This window comes from Nomascus leucogenys, chromosome 19, assembly GCF_006542625.1.
Source record: "Nomascus leucogenys isolate Asia chromosome 19, Asia_NLE_v1, whole genome shotgun sequence".
Lineage (NCBI taxonomy): Eukaryota > Metazoa > Chordata > Mammalia > Primates > Hylobatidae > Nomascus > Nomascus leucogenys.
This window is the reverse complement of record NC_044399.1, coordinates 76,926,889-76,948,266: the sequence shown is the minus strand read 5'-3', so window position 1 is coordinate 76,948,266 and position 21,378 is coordinate 76,926,889. Positions and strand designations below refer to the sequence as shown.

The following is a 21,378-nucleotide window of genomic DNA, read 5'->3' as shown; positions in this document are numbered from 1 at the left end:
ATAGCTCCCTAAATGTAAAAGATAAATCACCAGGAAGTAGGGCCCAGCCAGAGAGGGTGAAGAATGGCTCAAAACAAGTGCTTGGCAAGAATGTCATTCAAGCATCCTTCACTGGGACCTATTTCCCATCCGGTTATCTGGATTACCAGCTCATAGAGCCTGTCCTGATGCTCTCCTGACCCTGCCCAGCCAGAGGCCATGGGAGCTCAGGGGGCTCCCCCCAGGGTGGGGCCTGTGCTCAATGCTGAAACCTCATGCTTGTCCCCTGGCAGATCTCTGTAGGGCTGAATCCAGTGCTGCATATATCTATGCTTGAAACCAGGCAGAAGCACGGCTTGGGAAGGTCCGAGAGGAGAGCCAGCAAGAGGAAATCAGGCGGCTGCTAAAGCCAACCTCATACTTCTCAGGAGAAATTCATGATTCCTTCAATGGGATCTCTGTTCCTATTTCCTTTTCTTTTTCTGTTTTTTTGAGACAGTCTCACTTTGTCACCCAGGCTGGAGTGCAGTGGTGCAAATTCAGTTCATTGTAACCTCTGCCTTCTGGGCTAAAGTGATCCTCCTGTCGCAGCCTCTCAGGTAGCTGGGACTACAGGCGTGCACCACCACGCCCTGCTAATATTTCCCGGGTAGCTGGGACTACAGGCATGCACCACCACGCCCAGCTAATATTTCCCTGGTAGCTGGGACTACAGGCATGCACCACCACACCCCGCTAATATTTCCCGGGTAGCTGGGACTATAGGCGTGCATCACCACGCCCAGCTAGTATTTCCCGGGTAGCTGGGACTACAGGTGCCCATGACACGTGCTAATATTTCCTGGGTAGCTGGGACTACAGGCATGCACCACCCACCCCGCTAATATTTCCCTGGTAGCTGGGACTACAGGCATGCATCACCACGCCCAGCTAATATTTCCCGGGTAGCTGGGACTACAGGTGCCCACGGCAATCCTGGAGCTGGACTACGCTGCTCACCACCCGCTATATTTCCCTGGTAGCTGGGACTACAGGCATGCATCACCACGCCCAGCTAATATTTCCCGGGTAGCTGGGACTACAGGCATGCATCACCACGCCCAGCTAATATTTCCCGGGTAGCTGGGACTACAGGCATGCACCACCACGCCCCGCTAATATTTCCCTGGTAGCTGGGACTACAGGCATGCATCACCACGCCCTGCTAATATTTCCCTGGTAGCTGGGACTACAGGCATGCATCACCACGCCCTGCTAATATTTCCCTGGTAGCTGGGACTACAGGCATGCATCACCACACCCGCTAATATTTCCTGGGTAGCTGGGACTACAGGCATGCATCACCACGCCCAGCTAATATTTCCCGGGTAGCTGGGACTACAGGTGCCACGACACGTGCTAATATTTCCCTGGTAGCTGGGACTACAGGCGTGCACCACCACGCCCTGCTAATATTTCCCGGGTAGCTGGGACTACAGGCATGCACCACCACGCCCAGCTAATATTTCCCGGGTAGCTGGGACTATAGGCGTGCATCACCACGCCCAGCTAGTATTTCCCGGGTAGCTGGCACTACAGGTGCCCATGACACGTGCTAATATTTCCTGGGTAGCTGGGACTACAGGCATGCACCACCACACCCCGCTAATATTTCCCTGGTAGCTGGGACTACAGGCATGCATCACCACGCCCAGCTAATATTTCCCGGGTAGCTGGGACTACAGGCATGCATCACCACGCCCAGCTAATATTCCCGGGTAGCTGGGACTACAGGCATGCACCACCACACCCCGCTAATATTTCCCTGGTAGCTGGGACTACAGGCATGCATCACCACGCCCTGCTAATATTTCCCTGGTAGCTGGGACTACAGGCATGCATCACCACGCCCTGCTAATATTTCCCTGGTAGCTGGGACTACAGGCATGCATCACCACACCCCGCTAATATTTCCTGGGTAGCTGGGACTACAGGCATGCATCACCACGCCCAGCTAATATTTCCCGGGTAGCTGGGACTACAGGTGCCCACGACACGTGCTAATATTTCCTGGGTAGCTGGGACTACAGGCGTGCACCACCAGCCCCGCTAACATTTCCCGGGTAGCCGGGATTACAGGCGCCTACCACGCCTGCTAGTATTTCCTGGGTAGCTGGGACTACACGTGTGCACCACCACACCTGCTAATATTTCCCGGGTAGCTGAGACTACAGGCATGCACCACCACGCCCAGCTAATATTTCCTGGGTAGCTGGGACTACAGGCAGGCACCACCACGCCTGTTAATATTTCCTGGGTAGCTGGGACTACAGGCATGCACGACCACGCCCAGCTAATATTTCCCGGGTAGCTGAGACTACAGGCGCCCACTACGCCTGCTGATATTTCCTGGGTAGCTGGGACTACAGGGGTGCACCACCACGCCTGTTAATATCTCCCGGGTAGCTGGGACTACAGGCGTGCACCACCACACCCAGCTAATATTTCCTTTTCTGACCTGCATTTTCTTTAAGGCTATTTTCATCTGTTTTGTGACCCATTTTTTCCCTTGTTACTAAAAAGAAATCAATATTGAACATTAGTTAGCAAGCAGAGAAGTATACATATTTTTGATGTGCTAAGTAGGAAAAGAGTGCTTTGTGGTTTCAGTTGCATTTTATTCTAATAAAGTCGTGAGTGAGCCCAAGTAGGCAGGACCTTGTGGTCTGGCCTCAAAATTGGGCTGCTGCCACCACTGCTCTGCAGTCCATTGCCTGAAAGACCAGCCCGATTCACCTGCTCCACCCTCTCTAAAGACCAGCCTGACCCACCCACTTCACCTACTCTGAGGCTGGTCTCGTGGGACAAAGAGGGAATTCCACTGAAGTCTCAGGGTTTTAGGACCAGAAGGGTAGGAGCTAGAGAAGGTGGCAGAGGTGAAGGGTGAACAAGTGAGTGGGACTCCAGGTCCAAGTCCCCGCCTGGCACCCACTTCAATCACAGTAGCTGAGTTTCATGTTTTTACACATTAGCTCCGTGGCCTCGAGTAAGCTTCAAATGAGTACAGCACCTACTTCCTATGGCTGATGAAGCAGAGTGACTGACTGCAGGTGAACGCACCTAGTATAGTGTGGGTCACCAAGTGGATGTTCAAAGCATGACAGCTATTGGTGTGTTCGGATTCTACATTATATATACATATTTTTTGAGATGGAGTCTCACTCTGTCGCCCAGGCTGGAGTACAGTGGCACAATCTTGGCAGCACCCACCACCACGCCTGACTAATTTTTTGTATTTTCAGTCGTGATGGGGTTTTGTCACGATAGCCAGGCTGCTCTCAAACTCCTGACCTTAAGTGATCTTCCCACCTCAGCCTCTCAAAGTGCTGGGATTATAGGCATGAGCCACCGCACCCAGCCTCTACATTAGATTTTGTTACAAGAAAGGATTTGGAAATCACTGATTTGGCCCATCTCTCTCATTTTAAAACAATTGAAAAATAACTTTGTTAAAGTACACACAAAGTATGTAAATGCATTTGTATAAGAAAATTTCCAAAAAAACTATACCAGAGTAAACGGAAAAAAATATTTCCTTGCTTCTATACCGACTCTCACTCCAACTTCCTTGCCTAGAGACATCCACTGTTACCACTTCCAGACCTCTTTCTTACATATTTACGCACATAAACATGCTTTTTACTTTTTCCATAGAAGACATTATACCTCCCAAAGTGCTGGGATGACAGGCATGAGCTGCCGCATCCGGCCCCCGTTCTACCACTTTTAAACTGCTGTGTAGCATCTCACGGTATGGACGCACTGTAATTTATTTAACCATCTTCAATAATAAACATTACAGACATAGCCAAGTCTTTTGCTTTAAAGGCTGCAGTTCACCTCTTTCTTTGTGCATCTTCCTCTACAGGTATGGATTTTTTTTTTAGACTTCTGGTTTAGACGTAAAATTGTTGCTTGACAGGACACGCATATTTACATTTCTGAAAGTTCTGATAATGACAATTTACGCACCAAAAAGGTTGTATCAAGCTGTATACTAGCACTAAAATCCTGTACTGTTAGTCTTGTAAATTTTTCTTTTTGCAAACCTGATGTAGGAAAAATATACTGTTTTCTTTTTTTTTTTTCATGTTTATCAGCCAACTGAATTTCTTCAGTCAATCGTCTGACTCTGTACTCATTTTTCTAATTGGTTGTCTTTTCCTTATTGATTTTTAGGAGTTCTTTATATGTGCTAGATATTCATCGTTTCTGTCATACAGCTTAAACTGTTTTTTAATCCCTTGATTATGTTTCTGGTCTCTTTTTCCAAAAGAATGTTGTTTTCTTTATGTTGTTAAACCTTTTAGTACTTTTCTTCATGGCTTTTGGGTTTTATGTCTTATTTAGTCTCCTTAATATTCTGTTATTAAAGGATAGGCGGGTGTAGGGGCTCACACCTATAATCCCAGCACTTTGGGAGGCTGAGGCAGGCAGATCGCCTGAGGTCAGGAGTTTGAGGCCAGCCTGGTCAACATGGTGAAACCCCGTCTCTACTAAAAATACAAAAATTAGCCAGGCTTAGTGGCGTGCACCTGTAATCCCAGCTACCTGGGAGGCTGAGGCAGGAGAATTGCTTGAACCTGGGAGGCAGAGGATGCAGTGAGCCGAGATCGCCCCCCTGCACTCCAGCCTGGGTGACAGAGCAAGACTCTGTCTAAAAAACAAAATGAAAAAACAAACAAACAAAAAAGATAGTCTTTTCTTCTCATTTAACAGGGAAGGCAGTTCACTACATTACAGCAGAATCGGCATTAGACCACAAGTCTTGACGGCTGGTCCAAGGATTTTGCTACTAAATCACATTGCTTCTCTATTGTTACCCGCAGTTTTAAAAAAAACAAATCTAGCTTTAAAGAAAATTCAAAGGTATGATTCTCTCAACTTGGATTTCTTCTTCCCTCCCTCCTCTCTTCTTTCCCTTTCCATTCCTGCCTGCGTGGGTTCTGTGTACACTCTGCACGACTCGAGGAGCCAGATGAGTCAGGTACAATTCCTGCATTCAAGGAGCTCAATGTCTACGCATATGTAATGATGCAAATAGAAATTACCACAGAACAGAGTCACTTGGTTTCCCAGTGGACAGGAAATCTGAAGAGAGCACACTGATGTGTTAGCAGGGAGCCTGGGCCTCCAAAGAGAAGAGGTTTACTCCTTTCTCTTTCTTTCCTTTTTTTTTAGAGATAGGGTGTCACTCTGTCACTCATCATAGCTCACTGCAGCCTCAACTCCTGGGCTGAAGTGATCCTCCCGCCTCAGCCTCCCAAGTGATTGGGACTAAGGGGTGCGCCCGACTAATTTTTTTTTTTTTGTAGGGATGAGGTCTCGCTATGTTGCCCAGGCTGGTCTTGAACTCCTGGTCTCAAGCAATCCTGCCTTGGCCTCCCAAAGTGCTGGGATTATACAGGTGTGAGCCACTGCATCAGGCCAAAAAGAAGAGGTTTCCGGAGTGAAAAACTGGACCTGGTCTTTGACTACACAGAGACAAACGTTTAACTGGCAGTACTATGTTCCATCTTTCCGATGGAGGCACGTAGTCCCCAGGCCTGTATACCTGGCTTTGGGGTTTACAGAGACTCATTGACCTAGTTTGCTCACCAGAGATGTTAAAAGGTAAACCCTAAAGTAAAAACATATCCTAATTGTAACCAAATCTGATAACTGATAAAGAAATAACGTATTTGTGACTAAGTAAGGCCTCTGACTCACAAAATTACTAGTCTGTAAAATGGGATCAATACTTAGGAAAAATGATGACAGGGCATTCTAGAAACATGATGTACAAACGATAAATCCACACAGTGTTCTGTGTCATCACTTTCCCAGCCGCTCAGTGAAATCACTGCAATGAGGGATTAAGCACCGAAGCCAATGGATAGTCACCATACAGTGAAACCCTGGATCCCAACCACCCAACCCACTGATTTCACGAGGCAGCTCCCTAGGGAAGGTCTTACCAGGGTCCCATCGGTCAGGGTGCAGCCGGAGAAGCGTTTTGCAAGAAACCCCTCAAAGTTAGTTGTTCTTTGAATAGCAAAAAGAAGCAATTTCACTTCAATTTCCTTTGCTCTGGTACGCATAATCTTGGCAAGTTCTGTCCTTCAAAACAAAGAGATAAGAATACTATCAAACAAGCTGATCATTCATTCAAGAGAAGACAAAGTAAATGGCCTTAGCTTATATTCAGGAAAAAAAAATGTATGTGGTCATTTCAAACCCTGAGGTCTGTTACCACATTAGTCTAACACCTGGGCAAAAAAATCAGGGGTGATGGATGATATACATATATTTATATTTATTTATTTATTATTTATTTATTTTTTTTGAGATGGAGTCTCCCTCTGTGGCCCAGGCTGGACTGCAGTGGTGTGATCGCTGCAACCTCCACCTCCTGGGTTCAAATGATTCTTTTTTGTGTGTGTTTTTAGTAGAGATAGGGTTTGACCACGTTGGCCAGGCTGGTCTCAAACTCCTGACCTCAAGCGATCCGCCCACCTCAGCCTCCCAAGGTGCTGGGATTATAGGTGTGAGCCACCGGTAATTTGTTTACATAGTTACTACGTTGCCTGTTATCTTTGAACTGTTTAATAATTGGATAAAAATACATATGGAGCACCTAATTTTTTATTAGTGTATATATCCTATATAATTTCACAAGTCATTAATTACTGAATTATAAAGCCCTCCCTCTTCCTGAGGGCCCAATAATCATCCCTTCAACTAGAGAGCGAGAGTCCTGGAAACACACACAAGGGACAGGATCCCCGCGGGAAAAGTGACAAGCACGCTTAGCTGGTCCCTGCCGGAGAAGCTCCTGTGCACTTCACTCAAACGTTCCATCTCAGAAGCTCAGTTGCTAGTGAACAGGGACATGTGAGTTCTTAGTAAGGACTAAGCTATCATCTTCTCACACAAATAAATGACAAAATCAAACAAAGAGTCTCTGAGTTTATTTGAGAATGATGTATCTGTAGGATTTTAGCCAAAATTCTAACAATAGAAGCTTGGCAGCAACACCGCCATTAGCCGAGACAACAATGGCAGGTACTGGCGCTCAGAGACGTGCTGGCTCTAGCATACGTCCAGCCTCTTCCAGGCTCCATTTCTCACCGAGCTGGTTTGCAAGTCTGCTGAACTGTAGGCTAAAAAGAATTAGCTAACAGTTTCCCAAGGAATTCACTCTTTATTTTGTTTATTGGGATTTAGAAGGTGACAGTCTCAACTGAACTTAAACCAATGCTAAAAGGTTCTCTAAATCTACAGGAGTCAATGTGTTTCTTTTTCTTTCTTTCTCTTTCTTTCTTTTCCTTTCTTTTTCCCTTCCACTCTCCCTCCCTCCCTTCCTTTCTCACTTCCTTCCTTCTCTCTCCCTCTCTTTTTTTTTTTTTTTTTTTTTTGAGATAGGGTCTCACTCTGTCACCCAGGGTTGGAGTGCAATGGCATGATCATGGCCTACTGCAACCTCGACCTCCTGGACTCAAGCAATCCTCCCACCTCAGCCTCTCTCTAGTAGCTGGGATTACAGGTGCTTGCCACCATGACCAGCTAATTTTTGCCTTTTTTGTAGAGTTTGGGTTTTGCCACATTGCCCAGGCTTGTCTCAAACTCCTAGGCTCACATGATCCACCTGCCTTGGCCTCCCGAAGTGCTAGGATTATAGGCATAAACCACCAAGCCTGGCCCAGTGTGTTTCTTAGAATAACAGCTACACAGAATGGAGCTGAGTGCACCTGTAGTTGCAGCTACTTGGGTGGCTGAAGCAGGAGGGCTGCCTGAGCCCAGGAGTTCAAGGCTGGGGTGCGCTATTACCATGCCTGTGAATAGCCACTGTACTCCAGCCTGGGCAACACCGCGAGACCCCCATCTCTTAAAAACAAAAAAAAAGCCACACAGAATGTATGTGAACACCAAGCGTGAACACTACCATGAACTATGGACTATCACTCTGGGGAACGATGATGTGTCCGTGTAGCTTCATCAGCTGTGACAAACACATCGCTCTGGTGGGAGGTGCTGACCATGGGGAAGACGATGCACGTGGGGCCTGGAGTACCGGGGAACTCTCTGCATCTCCTGCTCAATTCTGCTGGGAACCTAAAACTGCTCTAAAAGATAAAATCTATTTTAAGAAAAGCCAATATCCCTTAAAACACTTTTCCCCCACAATGTGTTTGAAACATGCAATTTGACTTTACTTTCCATGATTTTAATAAGAAAGACGGCCATGGATTATGGGAAAAGGTGGTTGAGTTATGCTCAGATGTGGCATTTTTTTCTCTTTTTCACCCGGCGTTAGATCTAACTGCGAACTACTGGGAGGAAGAACCAGTTACCAACACTGTTGTAGTCTAGCCGTAAATAAAGAATAAAAAGGAGTTCAAGACCAGCCTGAACAACACAGCAACACTCTTGTCTCTAGAAAAAATACACACACAAAAATTAGCCGGTGTGGCGGCACACACCTGTCATCTCAGCTACTCAGGAGGCTGAGGTGGGAGAATCACCTGAGCCTGGGAGGTCAAGGCTGCTGTGAGCCATGATCACACCATTGCACTCCAGTCTGGGTGACAGAGTGAGACCCCGTCTTAAAAAAAAAAAAAAAGTCTGACTCTGGCTTTAGCTTTGTCATAGATACACTGATTTAACCTTCCTGGGCTTCGGTTTTATTAATATAAAGAGACTATCTGTCCTTGGGCTACACTCATGGATAATGTAGAGAGGATGAACGAAAGACGGTCTTTAAAATGCTTGGAAAGCTCAGACGCAGGCCAGGTGCAGTGGCTCCTGCCTGTAATCCCAGCACTTCGGGAGGCTAAAATGGGCAGGCAGATCATCTGAGGTCAGGACTTCAAGATCAGCCTGGCCAACATGGTGAAACCCCATCTCTACTAAAAATACAAAAACGAGCCAGGTGTGGTTACACACATCTGTAATCCTTGCTACTTGGGAGACTGAGGCATGAGAATCACTTGAACCCAGTAAACGGAGGTGGCAGTGAGCCGGGATTGTACCACTGCAGCACTCCAGCCTGGGTGACAGAGTGAGAGTCTGTCTCGAAATAAAAGCTCTATTAACTATCCAGAGGCTATATACATTGTATTGGGAGTGGGAAATTCATTCAACAAATGTTTCCTCGGTGTCCGCTATATCATTAAGGTAGATACTACCCTGTCTCTATGGAACGATCTATCTAGCAAGTCAGAAAATAAAAATGATGATGGGATATATACACAGCACACTGATACATGCGATACCGATTGGGCAAAACGTGGGGTAGAGGAATCACTGTAGGTCAATCTGGTGTATAAGCCTTGAGTTGGTGGAGAAGGTAGAGACGGCTTGAGGCAAGAACTACACCAAGGAAAGTCCCAGAGCAAAGATGGGGGCAGAGGGAGCAGCCGGTGGGGCCACTGTGGGGTACGAAGATGGTATTAGTCATCTGGTGGGGCCTGGAAGTGGCCATCAAATCCACAGGACAACATGGAACCATTAGAGACTGGGGAACTGATGGTGAAAATTTGTTTAACAACAGAACCAGTAGAGAACTGGCATCTACCTTGTCACATGGCAAAATTCCACCGCAATCCTCTCAGCCATGCACCACTCACGTGGAAACATGCGGCCGTATTTCTCCTCATAGTCCACAAGCTGGCGTTTTATCCAGGCGTAGCGTCTGTCAATTTTGTCCAGCCAGGCAACCTGGTGAAGGTGTAGATCAAAAGGCACCCCAGTGGTTAGAAGCAGAACTGGCAGTTTAAGGAAACAAGCAAAAACACAGAGCCAAGCAAAAGGGAACCAACCTCTGTATTTCTCATGGTTTTAAAGAAGCTAGGCTACCTTTTTAACTTGATTTTTTACTTAAAAATTCAGAGGTTTTTGGCTGGGCGCAGTGGCTCATGCCTATAATCCCAGCACTTTGGGAGGCCGAGGTCAGCGGATCACCTGAGGTCAGTTCGAGACCAGCCTGACCAACATGGAGAAACCCCATCCCTACTAAAAAGTACAAAAATCAGCCCAGTGTGGTGACGGGCGCCTGTAATCCCAGCTACTTGGGAAGGGGAGGCCGGAGAATTGCTTGAACCCAGGAGGCAGAGGCTGCAGTAAACTGAGATCGCACCACTGCGTTCCAGCCTGGGCAACAAGAGTGAAACTCCATCTCACACACACACAAAAAATCCAGAGGTTTTTAACCTGGGGTCCATGATTGGCCTTCAGGGGTCTACACATTTCCAGAAACTATATGCAGAATTTTATGCACAGGTGCATGTTTCTGAATTTCTCCAAAGGGTCAGTGGCCTCAAAATGGTTAAGAACTATAGCGTCAGCCCCTAGGACTCACACTCAACAACCAACACTGCAAGACCGTCATATCATACGAAGTCTAAATTAGTAGGCTTGACAGCACTCATTTTTCAACAAAATTCAAACGTTACATCTGATCTTATTTGGTCAATACTTACATCTTGGTTTTCTTGAAAAAGTACTAGATACTCTGACAGATGCTGTTTAATAAACTTTTTGATGATTTCCTGTTTGATCCTGGGGTCTAGAATATTAGCAACCAGACATGCATCTCGTAGAACGTTGCTGGGTCCTCCTGGTCTCTAGTAAAACAAACATGTACCAGGTTAAAAGCCAGAAACAACCTTTAAACCTCATGGCTTCTCACAGCCACTACTTCTTGTCTCTACGCATGGTTAGTCTTACGCCTGCTCCTTTACACTCATTCTTTCTCCTGTGGATAGATCCGTTACCTGTTGTTCCTCGAGGACGGAATCCTTACACTCGTTTTACAGCAAGCAACAGAAAAACTACCCTGTGAATCTGCAATGAGGTATTTTGGGAAACAGGCAGTAATGATCATGGGAAATGAGACTTTCTGCAAACCAAAACTGAAAGAGATCTAAACGTCAGAATGCCACTGGTCTCTGACGTCGCAAGACGCCGCGGAAGAGGCCTGAGAGTAGGAATGCCACCAACCTCTCTCCTAAGAGTCGGAATGCCGCCAGCCTCTCCCCTAAGAGTCGGACGGCCTCCCCTAAGAGTCGGAATGCCGCCAGCCTCGCTCCTAAGAGTCGGAATGCCGCCAGCCTCTCTTCCAGCCTCTCTCCTAAGAGTCGGAATGCCACCAGCCACACTCCACATGTGCCACTCTTCCCTGACTCCAACCTCTGGGATTCCTGTTGCTATGTTTTTGCAAATACTGTGGTCTCCTTTAACACATAAAACCAGGTTTCAAGCCACGACGTGTTTCACGACAGTGAACCACCTAGAAAGGCAGCCAAAGAGAAAATCCTGTGATACTGGCCTCCTGACCTGAGTGAACACTGCAAAGATACCAGGCGCTGTACTGACACATCATGATGGGAAGGTCTTTGTTACCAAAGGCAATTCAATGACCAAAGTTTTGCTGAGACTTTCTTTATAGTACATCACTGAGCGAACGTGACTGGCTAAGTAGACTACAGTAAAAAGAACACTTGGAATCCACTCCTGGCTTGGCTAAAAAGCCATGCATGTAGCTTTGGCGCACTTACTCGGCCTCATATGAAAAATAATAGACTTTAGGTGATGAGTAAGGTTCTTCTAAATCTTTATTTTACTTTTTGTCAACTCTTTCCAATTCCATCCATCTCAACTGAAGTTCCACTGTTTCTAAAGTGTTACATAAGCTGCCTGAGACCTAAATTTTTAAAATGTTGACTTACTCCATGCTGAGTGGTTTTTATGTCATCTGCTGAACACCCTAACTTCTCAATTCTCGATTCAGGATGAAAGTTACCCGATAGAGACGTCACAGAGGCCAAAACCTATGGGTTCACAGGTTCAGATTTTTTCGTTTACAAAGAGTTTACTAGGTTGCCTTGGAAAAATTTTTAAAAATCTTAATTCCCATTTGTGAAATAGAAATAGTAACACAAGGCCTTTAAGAAAAGCCCACAGTCTTTAAAAAGAAAATTAGGCTGGGTGCGGTGGCTCACGCCTGTAATCCCAGCACTTTGGGAGGCCAAGGCGGGTGGATCACGAGGTCAAGAGATCGAGACCATTCTGGCTAACACGGTGAAACCCCAACTCTATCAAAAAAAAAAAATACAAAATATTAGCCGGGTGTGGTGGCAGGCGCCTGTAGTCCTAGCTACTCGGGAGGCTGAGGCAAGAGAATGGCATGAACTCAGAAGGTGGAACTTGCAGTGAGCCGAGATCGCACCACTGCACTCCAGCCTGAGCGACAGAGCAAGACTCCATCTCAAAAAAAAAAAAAAAAAAAAAAAAAAAGAGAAAACTAAAAAAAAAAAAAACAAAAAAACACACAAACCCCCCCCCCACACACACACACACGAAGTCACTATGCCAGAGAAAACGGAGGCATGTTGTTAAAGAGAACCATTTTAATTTCATCTGCCCAGTGGAATCTGGGAAAAAAAACATAAAGTAGGCCTCTTCTAAATAATAAAGATGGGCTTCATCCACATCTGCCTGAAACTTCTAGAAACTGAAATAGGCAGCTGGGTACAGTGGCTCACGCCTGTAATCCCAGCACTTTGGGAGGCCGAGGCGGGCAGATCACCTGAGGTTGGGAGTTCCAGACCAGCCTGGCCAACATGGAGAAACCCCGTCTCTACTAAAAATACAAAAATTAGCCAGGCATGGTGGCAGGTGCCTGTAATCCCAGCTACTTGGGAGGCTGAGGCAGGAGAATCGCTTGAACCCAGGGGGCAGAGGTTGCAGTGGGCTGAGATCGCACCATTGCACTCTAGCCTGGGCCAAAGAGTGAAACTCCGTAAAAAAAAAAACAAAAAAAACCTGAAATGGGTAGCTGAGTACACGTGAGGCTAACCTTGTCCTAAGAAGAGCCCAGTGCTTTTCATGAGCGAATATCCCCACAATCCCTTTTTACTTCTTTGACCTTCATTTTCCTCACATAATAAATAGGACTAATGGCTTTCCAATATCTACTCCCTCCCTGAAGTTATATCAGATGACTAAGGAATATGAGGTTCTCCAAGAAAAGTGTTTTACAAACAAGCATCTGATTACTAGCAGACAGCCACAAAATGTGAAGACATTAAAATCAGGTGTGGGCTTCCTATAGAAAGTGATGGGCAAAAGCTGGGGCCGCTACTCCCACTTACTTCCTACATTTCTTTTATGGAACACAAAGAAAAAATAATTAAGGTATTTCCAGTTATTGAATTACAGAGCAGACGCAGGAAATGTTCCTTGGATCAGTAAATGAATGTATGTCCCCATCTCCACCCACCGAGTAGGGTGAGGCTCCTTGCCCCTGAGTGCTTCAGTATATTTCTGCCTTGAACAATTCTTTCTCTTGAAATAGCTCAAATAATAGAGAAAAATGCTTGTATGGGTTCTTTCCCGTCCGACACATGCTAGGCGCTAAGATGGCATCTGCTACAGTTGGAAGGGTGGAGCTAAAAGCAGTTCCCCAAGCAGGATGACAGCTTGTTACATGAGAAGTGCAACCAACAGCTCCCAAGTGAAATGCTGTGGGCTTTGCAGACACAACACAAACAGCTCTGCTACCAGAGAGAGCCCAAGGGCACGAATTCCAAGAGCAGGCTTCTGGTCGGTAACAGTGGGCTCCTCAGTGTCACCCTGAGAGTTACAGAGGACGGTGGATACTGCGCCCAGTTTCTTTTCACCAAACCAAAACCAGTAAGTTATGTAACAATCCTAAAAACACTGCGGCATGATTTCTTTTAAATACAGCCATGAGAAAAAAGGAATTGACAGGGCAGACAAGATAGAAGGTTTGAGACCTACATCAAATTAAGCCCAAACAAATCCTCTCTTTCTGAGGCTGGAAGGAAACAGAGGAGGAACTGCCACTACCTAGGGACATTTAAAATCCAGGGTGGTCTCATTGCCCTGAACCTGCAGCAGGAGGATTTGCAGCCGCCAGCGAGCATGACTGGAATGATAACCACATGGTGACGGGGGTGAGCGTGAGCTCGGCAAGGATGGTGATCATCTCTAAAGACCGGGAAACGCAAAGCAGTACCTTGGTGCCCTGGGAAGGAAACGCTTCTTCAAAATCGGCCAGGATTTGCTGTCCTAACTCAGTCTGTGCAGCCTTCACTCTGTGAGGAAGAGAGAACATATCATCACCTGGCATAATATCCTTAGGTAACTACATACTGATCCACAGGGTCGGAAGGGCTGAAGTCTTTCAAGAAAGGCCAGGAAGGGTACAGAGACGTCCATGAGGTGAGAGGTCACATACTAGTTAAGTGGCAGGTTGATGAGCAGGACCCAGGCATCCAAGGTATTCTCAGGGTGAATCTTCTATATCCCCAAAATTCTTCTAGGCCAACCCTTTACCTGAGGTCCTATGTGTTAATCTTTATACAATTCCATTGGGGGATAGTCATGCTGTGGGAAAATGTTATAGAATCACATCCACATCAAATATAAATCTAGCTGGGCACAGTGGTTCATGCCTGGAATCCCAGCATGTGGGAGGCTGACGTGAGAGGGTCGCTTGAGGCCAGGATTTCAAGACCAGCCTGGGCAATATTAGAGAGATCCAGTCTCCACGAAAAACAAACTAAAATAAAAAGTACCCAGCTGCGGGGGCACACACCTGTACCCAGGAGGCTGTGGCTGGAGGATCTCTTGAGCCCAGGACTTTTGAAGATACACTGAGCTATGATCACACCACAGCACTCCAGCCTGGGTGACAGAGCAAGACCTTGGCTCTAAAACAAAACACTAACAAACAACAACGAATAAATCCACTTCGGATTACTGGTGTGACTGCTGTCCTACTCCTTGGAGCACAGAATGGCAAGAGGGCTCCATAACGTTTTAGGGTGTTTTGTAAAAAATTATTATGGGTATACAATCATTATATATATATTTATGGGGTACCTGTGAAGTCTTGATACAGGCATATGATGTATAATGATCAAATCAGGGTAGCTGGGGTATCCATCACCCCAAGTTATTCGTTACTTCTCCGTGTTAGGAACATTGCAATTCCAATCTTTTAGTTATTTTTAAATATACAATAAATTATTAACTGTAGTCACCCTATTGTTCTACCAAATACTAGATCGTATCATTCTAACGGTATTTTTGTGCCATTAGCCATCCCAGTTACTCCCCGCCTCCCTGCTATGCCTCCCAGCCTCTGGGACCCATCGTTCTACTCGCTGTCTCCATGAGTTTACTTGTGAAAATGTTTAGCTCCCACATATGAGTGAGAACGTGAGGAATCTGTCTTCCTGTGTCTGGCTTATTTCATTTCACATCACGTCCAGTTCAATCCATGTAGCTGCAGTGTTTTGGGTGTCTTGTTAACCCAGAAACCAACAAGCTCATAAGTTTTTAAACAAATGAATGAAAAGAATGTTTTCTATGGTAAAAACAAAAAGAGCCAAGTGACAAAATGAACTGCTAAGGAAAGTGAGGGCCACTGAATGATGATTTAAGTCCAGAGGTTTGTGAATACGGAAACGGAACTGCAAGGAAAACCAGCTGGAAAGGGGAGGCCGGTACTCAACAGTGGCTGCGAGTGCACTAGGCGCTCAAGCACCGGGTGTGTGGACCTGAAAGCACGGGCAGAAAGGAGAAGTGGCAGGATGCAAGGCGGCTGCGGATCCCACCCCGCGATCAACCATGCCCCGCAATCATGTCCCGCAATCACGCCCCACAATCGATCACACGCTCTGCATCCCCCACCAGCTGCCTGACGTTGGTGGCCACCGTGCACCAGCCAGCCTTGCAGAGCTAGAGTGGAGCAAGACTCTCGGGCCCTGCTGGACTTCCTGAGCCTGAGGCAAATACTGTCTGGTTGCTAAAAATGCCTTAAAAGAGCACACTTCCATTCTTGGTCTCCACCCTGTTCCTTCAGAATTAACTTTATGAAGTTTCTAGAAATAGCCAACAGCTCAAAACCACAATTTCTTTGGCTGCTAAGGAGTGTCTGGCAACCTGCTGAGATTTTTTTTTCAGATGAGGGGATAGGCATGACCCAAAACAGTCTGTTTCTTCTGTGGCATGGTTATAATTACACCTTATTCCAAATACTTTCCAAGGTTTTTCCAGTATCTTCAAAACTTTTAAAACCACTCTTAGAGGTGGGTTTGTAGCCTTTTGAGTCAGTTTTCAAGGGGGCCAGAAATGATCCAGATGAGGCTATTACTGGAATAGCCCCCACCTCCAGATCAGAATCAGGGCCATACATCGAGAGCTGTCCAACAGACTATGGGAGACATTCCTTGAGTGTGAACTTTGACATGAGAGAAAAGAATAAAACTGTACTTCGGAGCTTCTTGTGATTCCCACATAATGAGGCAACACACAACCTCCTGTGGTGCCAGGTCACAAGACAGCTTCCAGAGGCTCAGGACCCCCTGTTCCTACCCTCTTCTTGGAAGCACACAGACAGCACCAGTTCCCTCCTAAGACACAGGGAACTTATAGTAGGAACTTTTCATGGTTAAGAAGAGGAAGGAGGTTCTCCTCACAGGGGAAGTCCCACCGCTGGCCAGGGCACCCACAGTCACATTCTCAGGACTACTGACCATCTCAGTGACACTGGTGGGCCCGGCTCTGCCTCTGGCCCGAACTATTCCCTACTCTGAATTCTTGGTGACTCTGAAACTGAGGTGGCAGAAGGGAGGACCACAGCCTGTGATGGCACTTGGTATCACCAGAGACAAAAAAAGAGGAAAAACTACCAGTCTCTGATTTGTAGACCTCCTTGCCATGTTCTTTATTTTCTTTTTTTTACATTAAATTATTATGTATACTTTATTTATTTATTATTATACTTCAAGTTCTAGGGTACATGTGCACAACGTGCAGGTTTGTTACATGTGTATACATGTGCCATGTTGGTGTGCTGCACCCGTTAACTCATCATTTACATTAGGTATATCTCCTAATGCTGTCCCTCCCCCCTCCCCCACCCCACAACAGGCCCCAGTGTATGATGTTCCCCTTCCTGTGTTCAAGTGTTCTCATTGTTCAATTTCCACCTATGAGTGAGAACATGCGGTGTTTGGTTTTTTGTCCTTGCGATAGTTTGCTGAGAATGATGGTTTCCAGCTTCATCCATGTCCCTACAAAGGACATGAACTCATCCTTTTTATGGCTGCATAGTATTCCATGGTGTATATGTGCCACATTTTCTTAATCCAGTCTATCATTGATGGACATTTGGGTTGGTTCCAAGTCTTTGCTATTGTGAATAGTGCCGCAATAAACATACGTGTGCATGTGTCTTTATAGCAGCATGATTTATAATCCTTTGGGTATATAGCCAGTAATGGGATAGCTGGGTCAAATGGTATTTCTAGTTCTAGACCCTCGAGGAATTGCCACACTGTCTTCCACAATAGTTGAACTAGTTTACAGTTCCACCAACAGTGTAAAAGTGTTCCTGTTTCTCCACATCCTCTCCAGCACCTGTCATTTCCTGACTTTTTAATGATCGCCATTCTAACTGGTGTGAGATGGTATCTCATTGTGGTTTTGATTTGCATTTCTCTGATGGCCAGTGATGATGAGTATTTTTTCATGTGTCTGTTGGCTGCATAAATGTCTCCTTTTGAGAAGTGTCTGTTCATATCCTTCACCCATTTTTTGATGGGGTTGTTTGTTTTTTTTCTTGTAAATTTGCTTTTGAGTTATTTGTAGATTCTGGATATTAGCCCTTTGTTAGATGAGTAGATTGCAAAAATGTTCTCCCATTCTGTAGGTTGCCTGTTCACTCCGATGGTAGTTTCTTTTGCTGTGCAGAAGCTCTTTAGTTTAATTAGATCCCATTTGTCAATTGTGGCTTTTGTTGCCTTTGCTTTTGGTGTTTTAGACATCAAGTCCTTGCTCATGGCTATGTCCTGAATGGTATTGCCTAGGTTTTCTTCTAGGGTTTTTATGGTTTTAGGTCTAACATTTAAGTTATTATTATACCTTAAGTTCTAGGGTACATGCGCACAACCTGCAGGTTTGTTACATATGTATACACGTGCCATGTTGGTGTGCTGCACCCATTAACTCATCATTTACATTTAATCCATCTTGAATTAATTTTGTATAAGGTATAAGGAAGGGATCCAGTTTCAGCTTTCTACATATGGCTAGCCAGTTTTCCCAGAACCATTTATTAAATAGGGAATCCTTTCCCTGTTTCTTGTTTTTGTCAGGTTTGTCAAAGATCAGATGGTTGTAGATGTGTGGTATTATTTCTGAGGGCTCTGTTCTGTTCCATTGGTCTATATCTCTGTTTTGATACCAGTACCATGCTGTTTTGGTTACTATAGCCTTGTAGTATAGTTTGAAGTCAGGTGGCGTGATGCAGGTGGCGTGATGCCTCCAGCTTTGTTCTTTTGGCTTAGGACTGCCTTGGTAATGCAGGCCCTTTTTTGGTTCCATATGAACTTTAGTTTTTTCCAATTCTGTGAAGAAAGTCATTGGTAGCTTGATGGGGATGGCATTGAATCTATAAATTACTTTGGGCAGTATGGCCATTTTCACAATACTGATTCTTCCTATGCATGAGCATGGAATGTTCTTCCATTTGTTTGTGTCCTTTTTTATTTCATTGAGCAGTGGTTTGTAGTTCTCCTTGAAGAGGTCCTTCACATCCCTTATAAGTTGGATTCCTAGTTATTTTATTCCCTTTGAAGCAATTGTGAATGGGAGTTCACTCATAATTTGGCTCTCTGTTTGTCTGTGATTGGTGTATTAGAATGCTTGTGATTTTTGCATATTGATTTTGTATCCTGAGACTTTGCTGAAGTTGCTTGTCAGCTTAAGGAGATTTTGGGCTGAGATGATGGGGTTCTCTAAATATACAATCATGTCATCTGCAAACAGGGACAATTTGACTTCCTCTTTTCCTAATTGAATACCCTTTATTTCTTTCTCCTGCCTGGCCAGAACTTCCAACACTATGTTGAATAGGAGTGGTGAGAGAGGGCATCCCTGTCTTGTGCCAGTTCTCAAAGGGAATGCTTCCAGTTTTTGCCCATTCAGTATGATATTGGCTGTGGGTTTGCCATAAATAGCTCTTATTATTTTTAGATACATCCCATCAATACCTAATTTATTGAGAGTTTTTAGCATGAAGGGCTGTTGAATTTTGTCAAAGGTCTTTTCTGCATCTATTGAGATAATCATGTGGTTTTTGTCTTTGGTTCTGTTTATATGCTGGATTACGTTTATTGATTTGCATATGTTGAACCAGCCTTGCATCCTAGGGATGAAGCCCACTTGATCATGGTGGATAAGCTTTTTGATGTGCTGCTGGATTTGGTTTGCCAGTATTTTATTGACAATTTTTGCATTGATGTTCATCAGGGATATCGGTCTAAAATTCTTTTTTGTTGTGCCTCTGCCAGGCTTTGGTATCAGGATGATGCTGGCCTCATCAAATGAGTTAGGGAGGATTCTCTCTTCTTCTATTGATTGGAATAGTTTCAGAAGGAATGGTACCAGCTCCTCCTTGTACCTCTGGTAGAATTTGGCTGTGAATCCATCTGGTCCTGGACTTTTTTTGGTTGGTAGGCTATTAATTATTGCCTCAATTTCAGAGCCTGTTATTGGTCTATTCAGAGATTCAACTTCTTCCTGATTTAGTAGTCTTGGGAGGGTTTATGCATCCAGGAATTTATCCATTTCTTCTAGATTTTCTAGTTTATTTGCGTAGAGGTGTTTATAGTATTCTCTGATGGTAGTTTGTATTTCTGTGGGATCGGTGGTGATATCCCCTTTATCATTTTTTATTGCGTCTATTTGATTCTTCTCTCTTTTCTTATTAGTCTTGCTAGCGGTCTATCAATTTTGTTGATCTTTTCAAAAAACCAGCTCCTGGATTCACTGACTTTTTGAACGGTTTTCTATGTCTCTATCTCCTTCAGTTCTGCTCTGATTTTAGTTATTTCTTGCCTTCTGCTAGCTTTTGAATGTGTTTGCTCTTGCTTCTCTAGTTCTTTAAATTGTGATGTTAGGGTGTCAATTTCAGATCTTTCCTGCTTTCTCTTGCGGGCATTCAGTGCTATAAATTTCCCTCTACACACTGCTTTAAATGTGTCCCAGAGATTCTGGTATGTTGTATCTTTGTTCTCATTGGTTTCAAAGAACATCTTCAATTCTGCCTTCATTTCGTTATGTACCCAGTGGTCATTCAGAAGCAGGTTGTTCAGTTTCCATGTAGTTGAGCGGTTTTGAGTGAGTTTCTTAATCCTGAGTTCTAGTTTGATTGCACTGTGATCTGAGAGACAAGTTTGTTATAATTTCTGTTCTTTTACATTTGCTGAGGAGTACTTTACTTCCAACTACGTGGTCAATTTTGGAATAAGTACTACATGGTGCTGAGAAGAATGTATATTCTGTTGATTTGGGGTGGAGAGTTCTGTAGATGTCTATTAGGTCTGCTTCGTGCAGAGCTGAGTTCCATTCCTGGATATCCTTGTTAACTTTCTGTCTCGTTGATCTGTCTAATGTTGACAGTGGGGTGTTAAAGTCTCCCATTATTATGGTGTGGGAGTCTAAGTCTCTTTGTAGGTTTCTAAGGACTTGCTTTATGAATCTGGATGCTCCTGTATTGGGTGCATATATATTTAGCATAGTTAGCTCTTCTTGTTGAATTGATCCCTTTACCATTATGTAATGGCTTTGTCTCTTTTGACTTTTGTTGGTTTAAAGTCTGTTTTATCAGAGACTAGGATTGCAACCCCTGCCTTTTTTTGTTTTCCATTTGCTTGGTAGATCTTCCTCCATCCCTTTATTTTGAGCCTATGTGTGTCTCTGCACGTGAGATGGGTCTCCTGAATACAGCACACTGATGGGTCTTGACTCTTGATCCAATTTGCCAGTCTGTGTTTTTTAATTGGAGCATTTAGCCCATTTACATTTAAGGTTAATATTGTTATGTGTGAATTTGATCCTGTCATTATGATGTTAGCTGGTTATTTTGCTCGTCAGTTGATGCAGTTTCTTCCTAGCATCGATGGTCTTTACAATTTGGCATGTTTTTGCAGTGGCTGGTACCGGTTGTTCCTTTCCATGTTTAGTGCTTCCTTCAGGAGCTCTGGTAGGGCAGGCCTGGTGGTGACAAAATCTATCAGCATTTGCTTGTCTGTAAGGGATTTTATTTCTCCTTCACTTACGAAGCTTAGTTTGGCTGGATATGAAATTCTGGGCTGAAAATTCTTTAAGAATGTTGAATATTGACCCCCACTCTCTTCTGGCTTGTATAGTTTCTGCCGAGAGATCAGCTGTTAGTCTGATGGGCTTCCCTTTGTGGGTAACCCAACCTTTCTCTCTGGCTGCCCTTAACATTTTTTCCTTCATTTCAACTTTGGTGAATCTGACAATTATGTGTCTTGGAGT

The 21,378-nt window shown here is 44.8% G+C and overlaps 1 protein-coding gene across 5 annotated transcripts in view; it reads right to left on the bottom strand.

Annotated features, from left to right (window-relative positions):
- VPS53 (VPS53 subunit of GARP complex) overlaps positions 1–21,378 on the bottom strand; it is a 188,095-nt gene that overhangs the window by 81,990 nt on the left and 84,727 nt on the right. For all 5 annotated transcript variants that reach the window (XM_030800063.1, XM_030800062.1, XM_030800064.1 and 2 more), the window contains 4 exons: positions 14,039–14,117; positions 10,479–10,622; positions 9,575–9,717; positions 5,976–6,117 (listed from right to left, as the gene is read on the bottom strand). In XM_030800063.1, the coding sequence (XP_030655923.1) occupies positions 5,976–6,117; positions 9,575–9,717; positions 10,479–10,622; positions 14,039–14,117 (508 nt within the window). The remainder of the gene's footprint in view (positions 1–5,975; positions 6,118–9,574; positions 9,718–10,478; positions 10,623–14,038; positions 14,118–21,378) is intronic.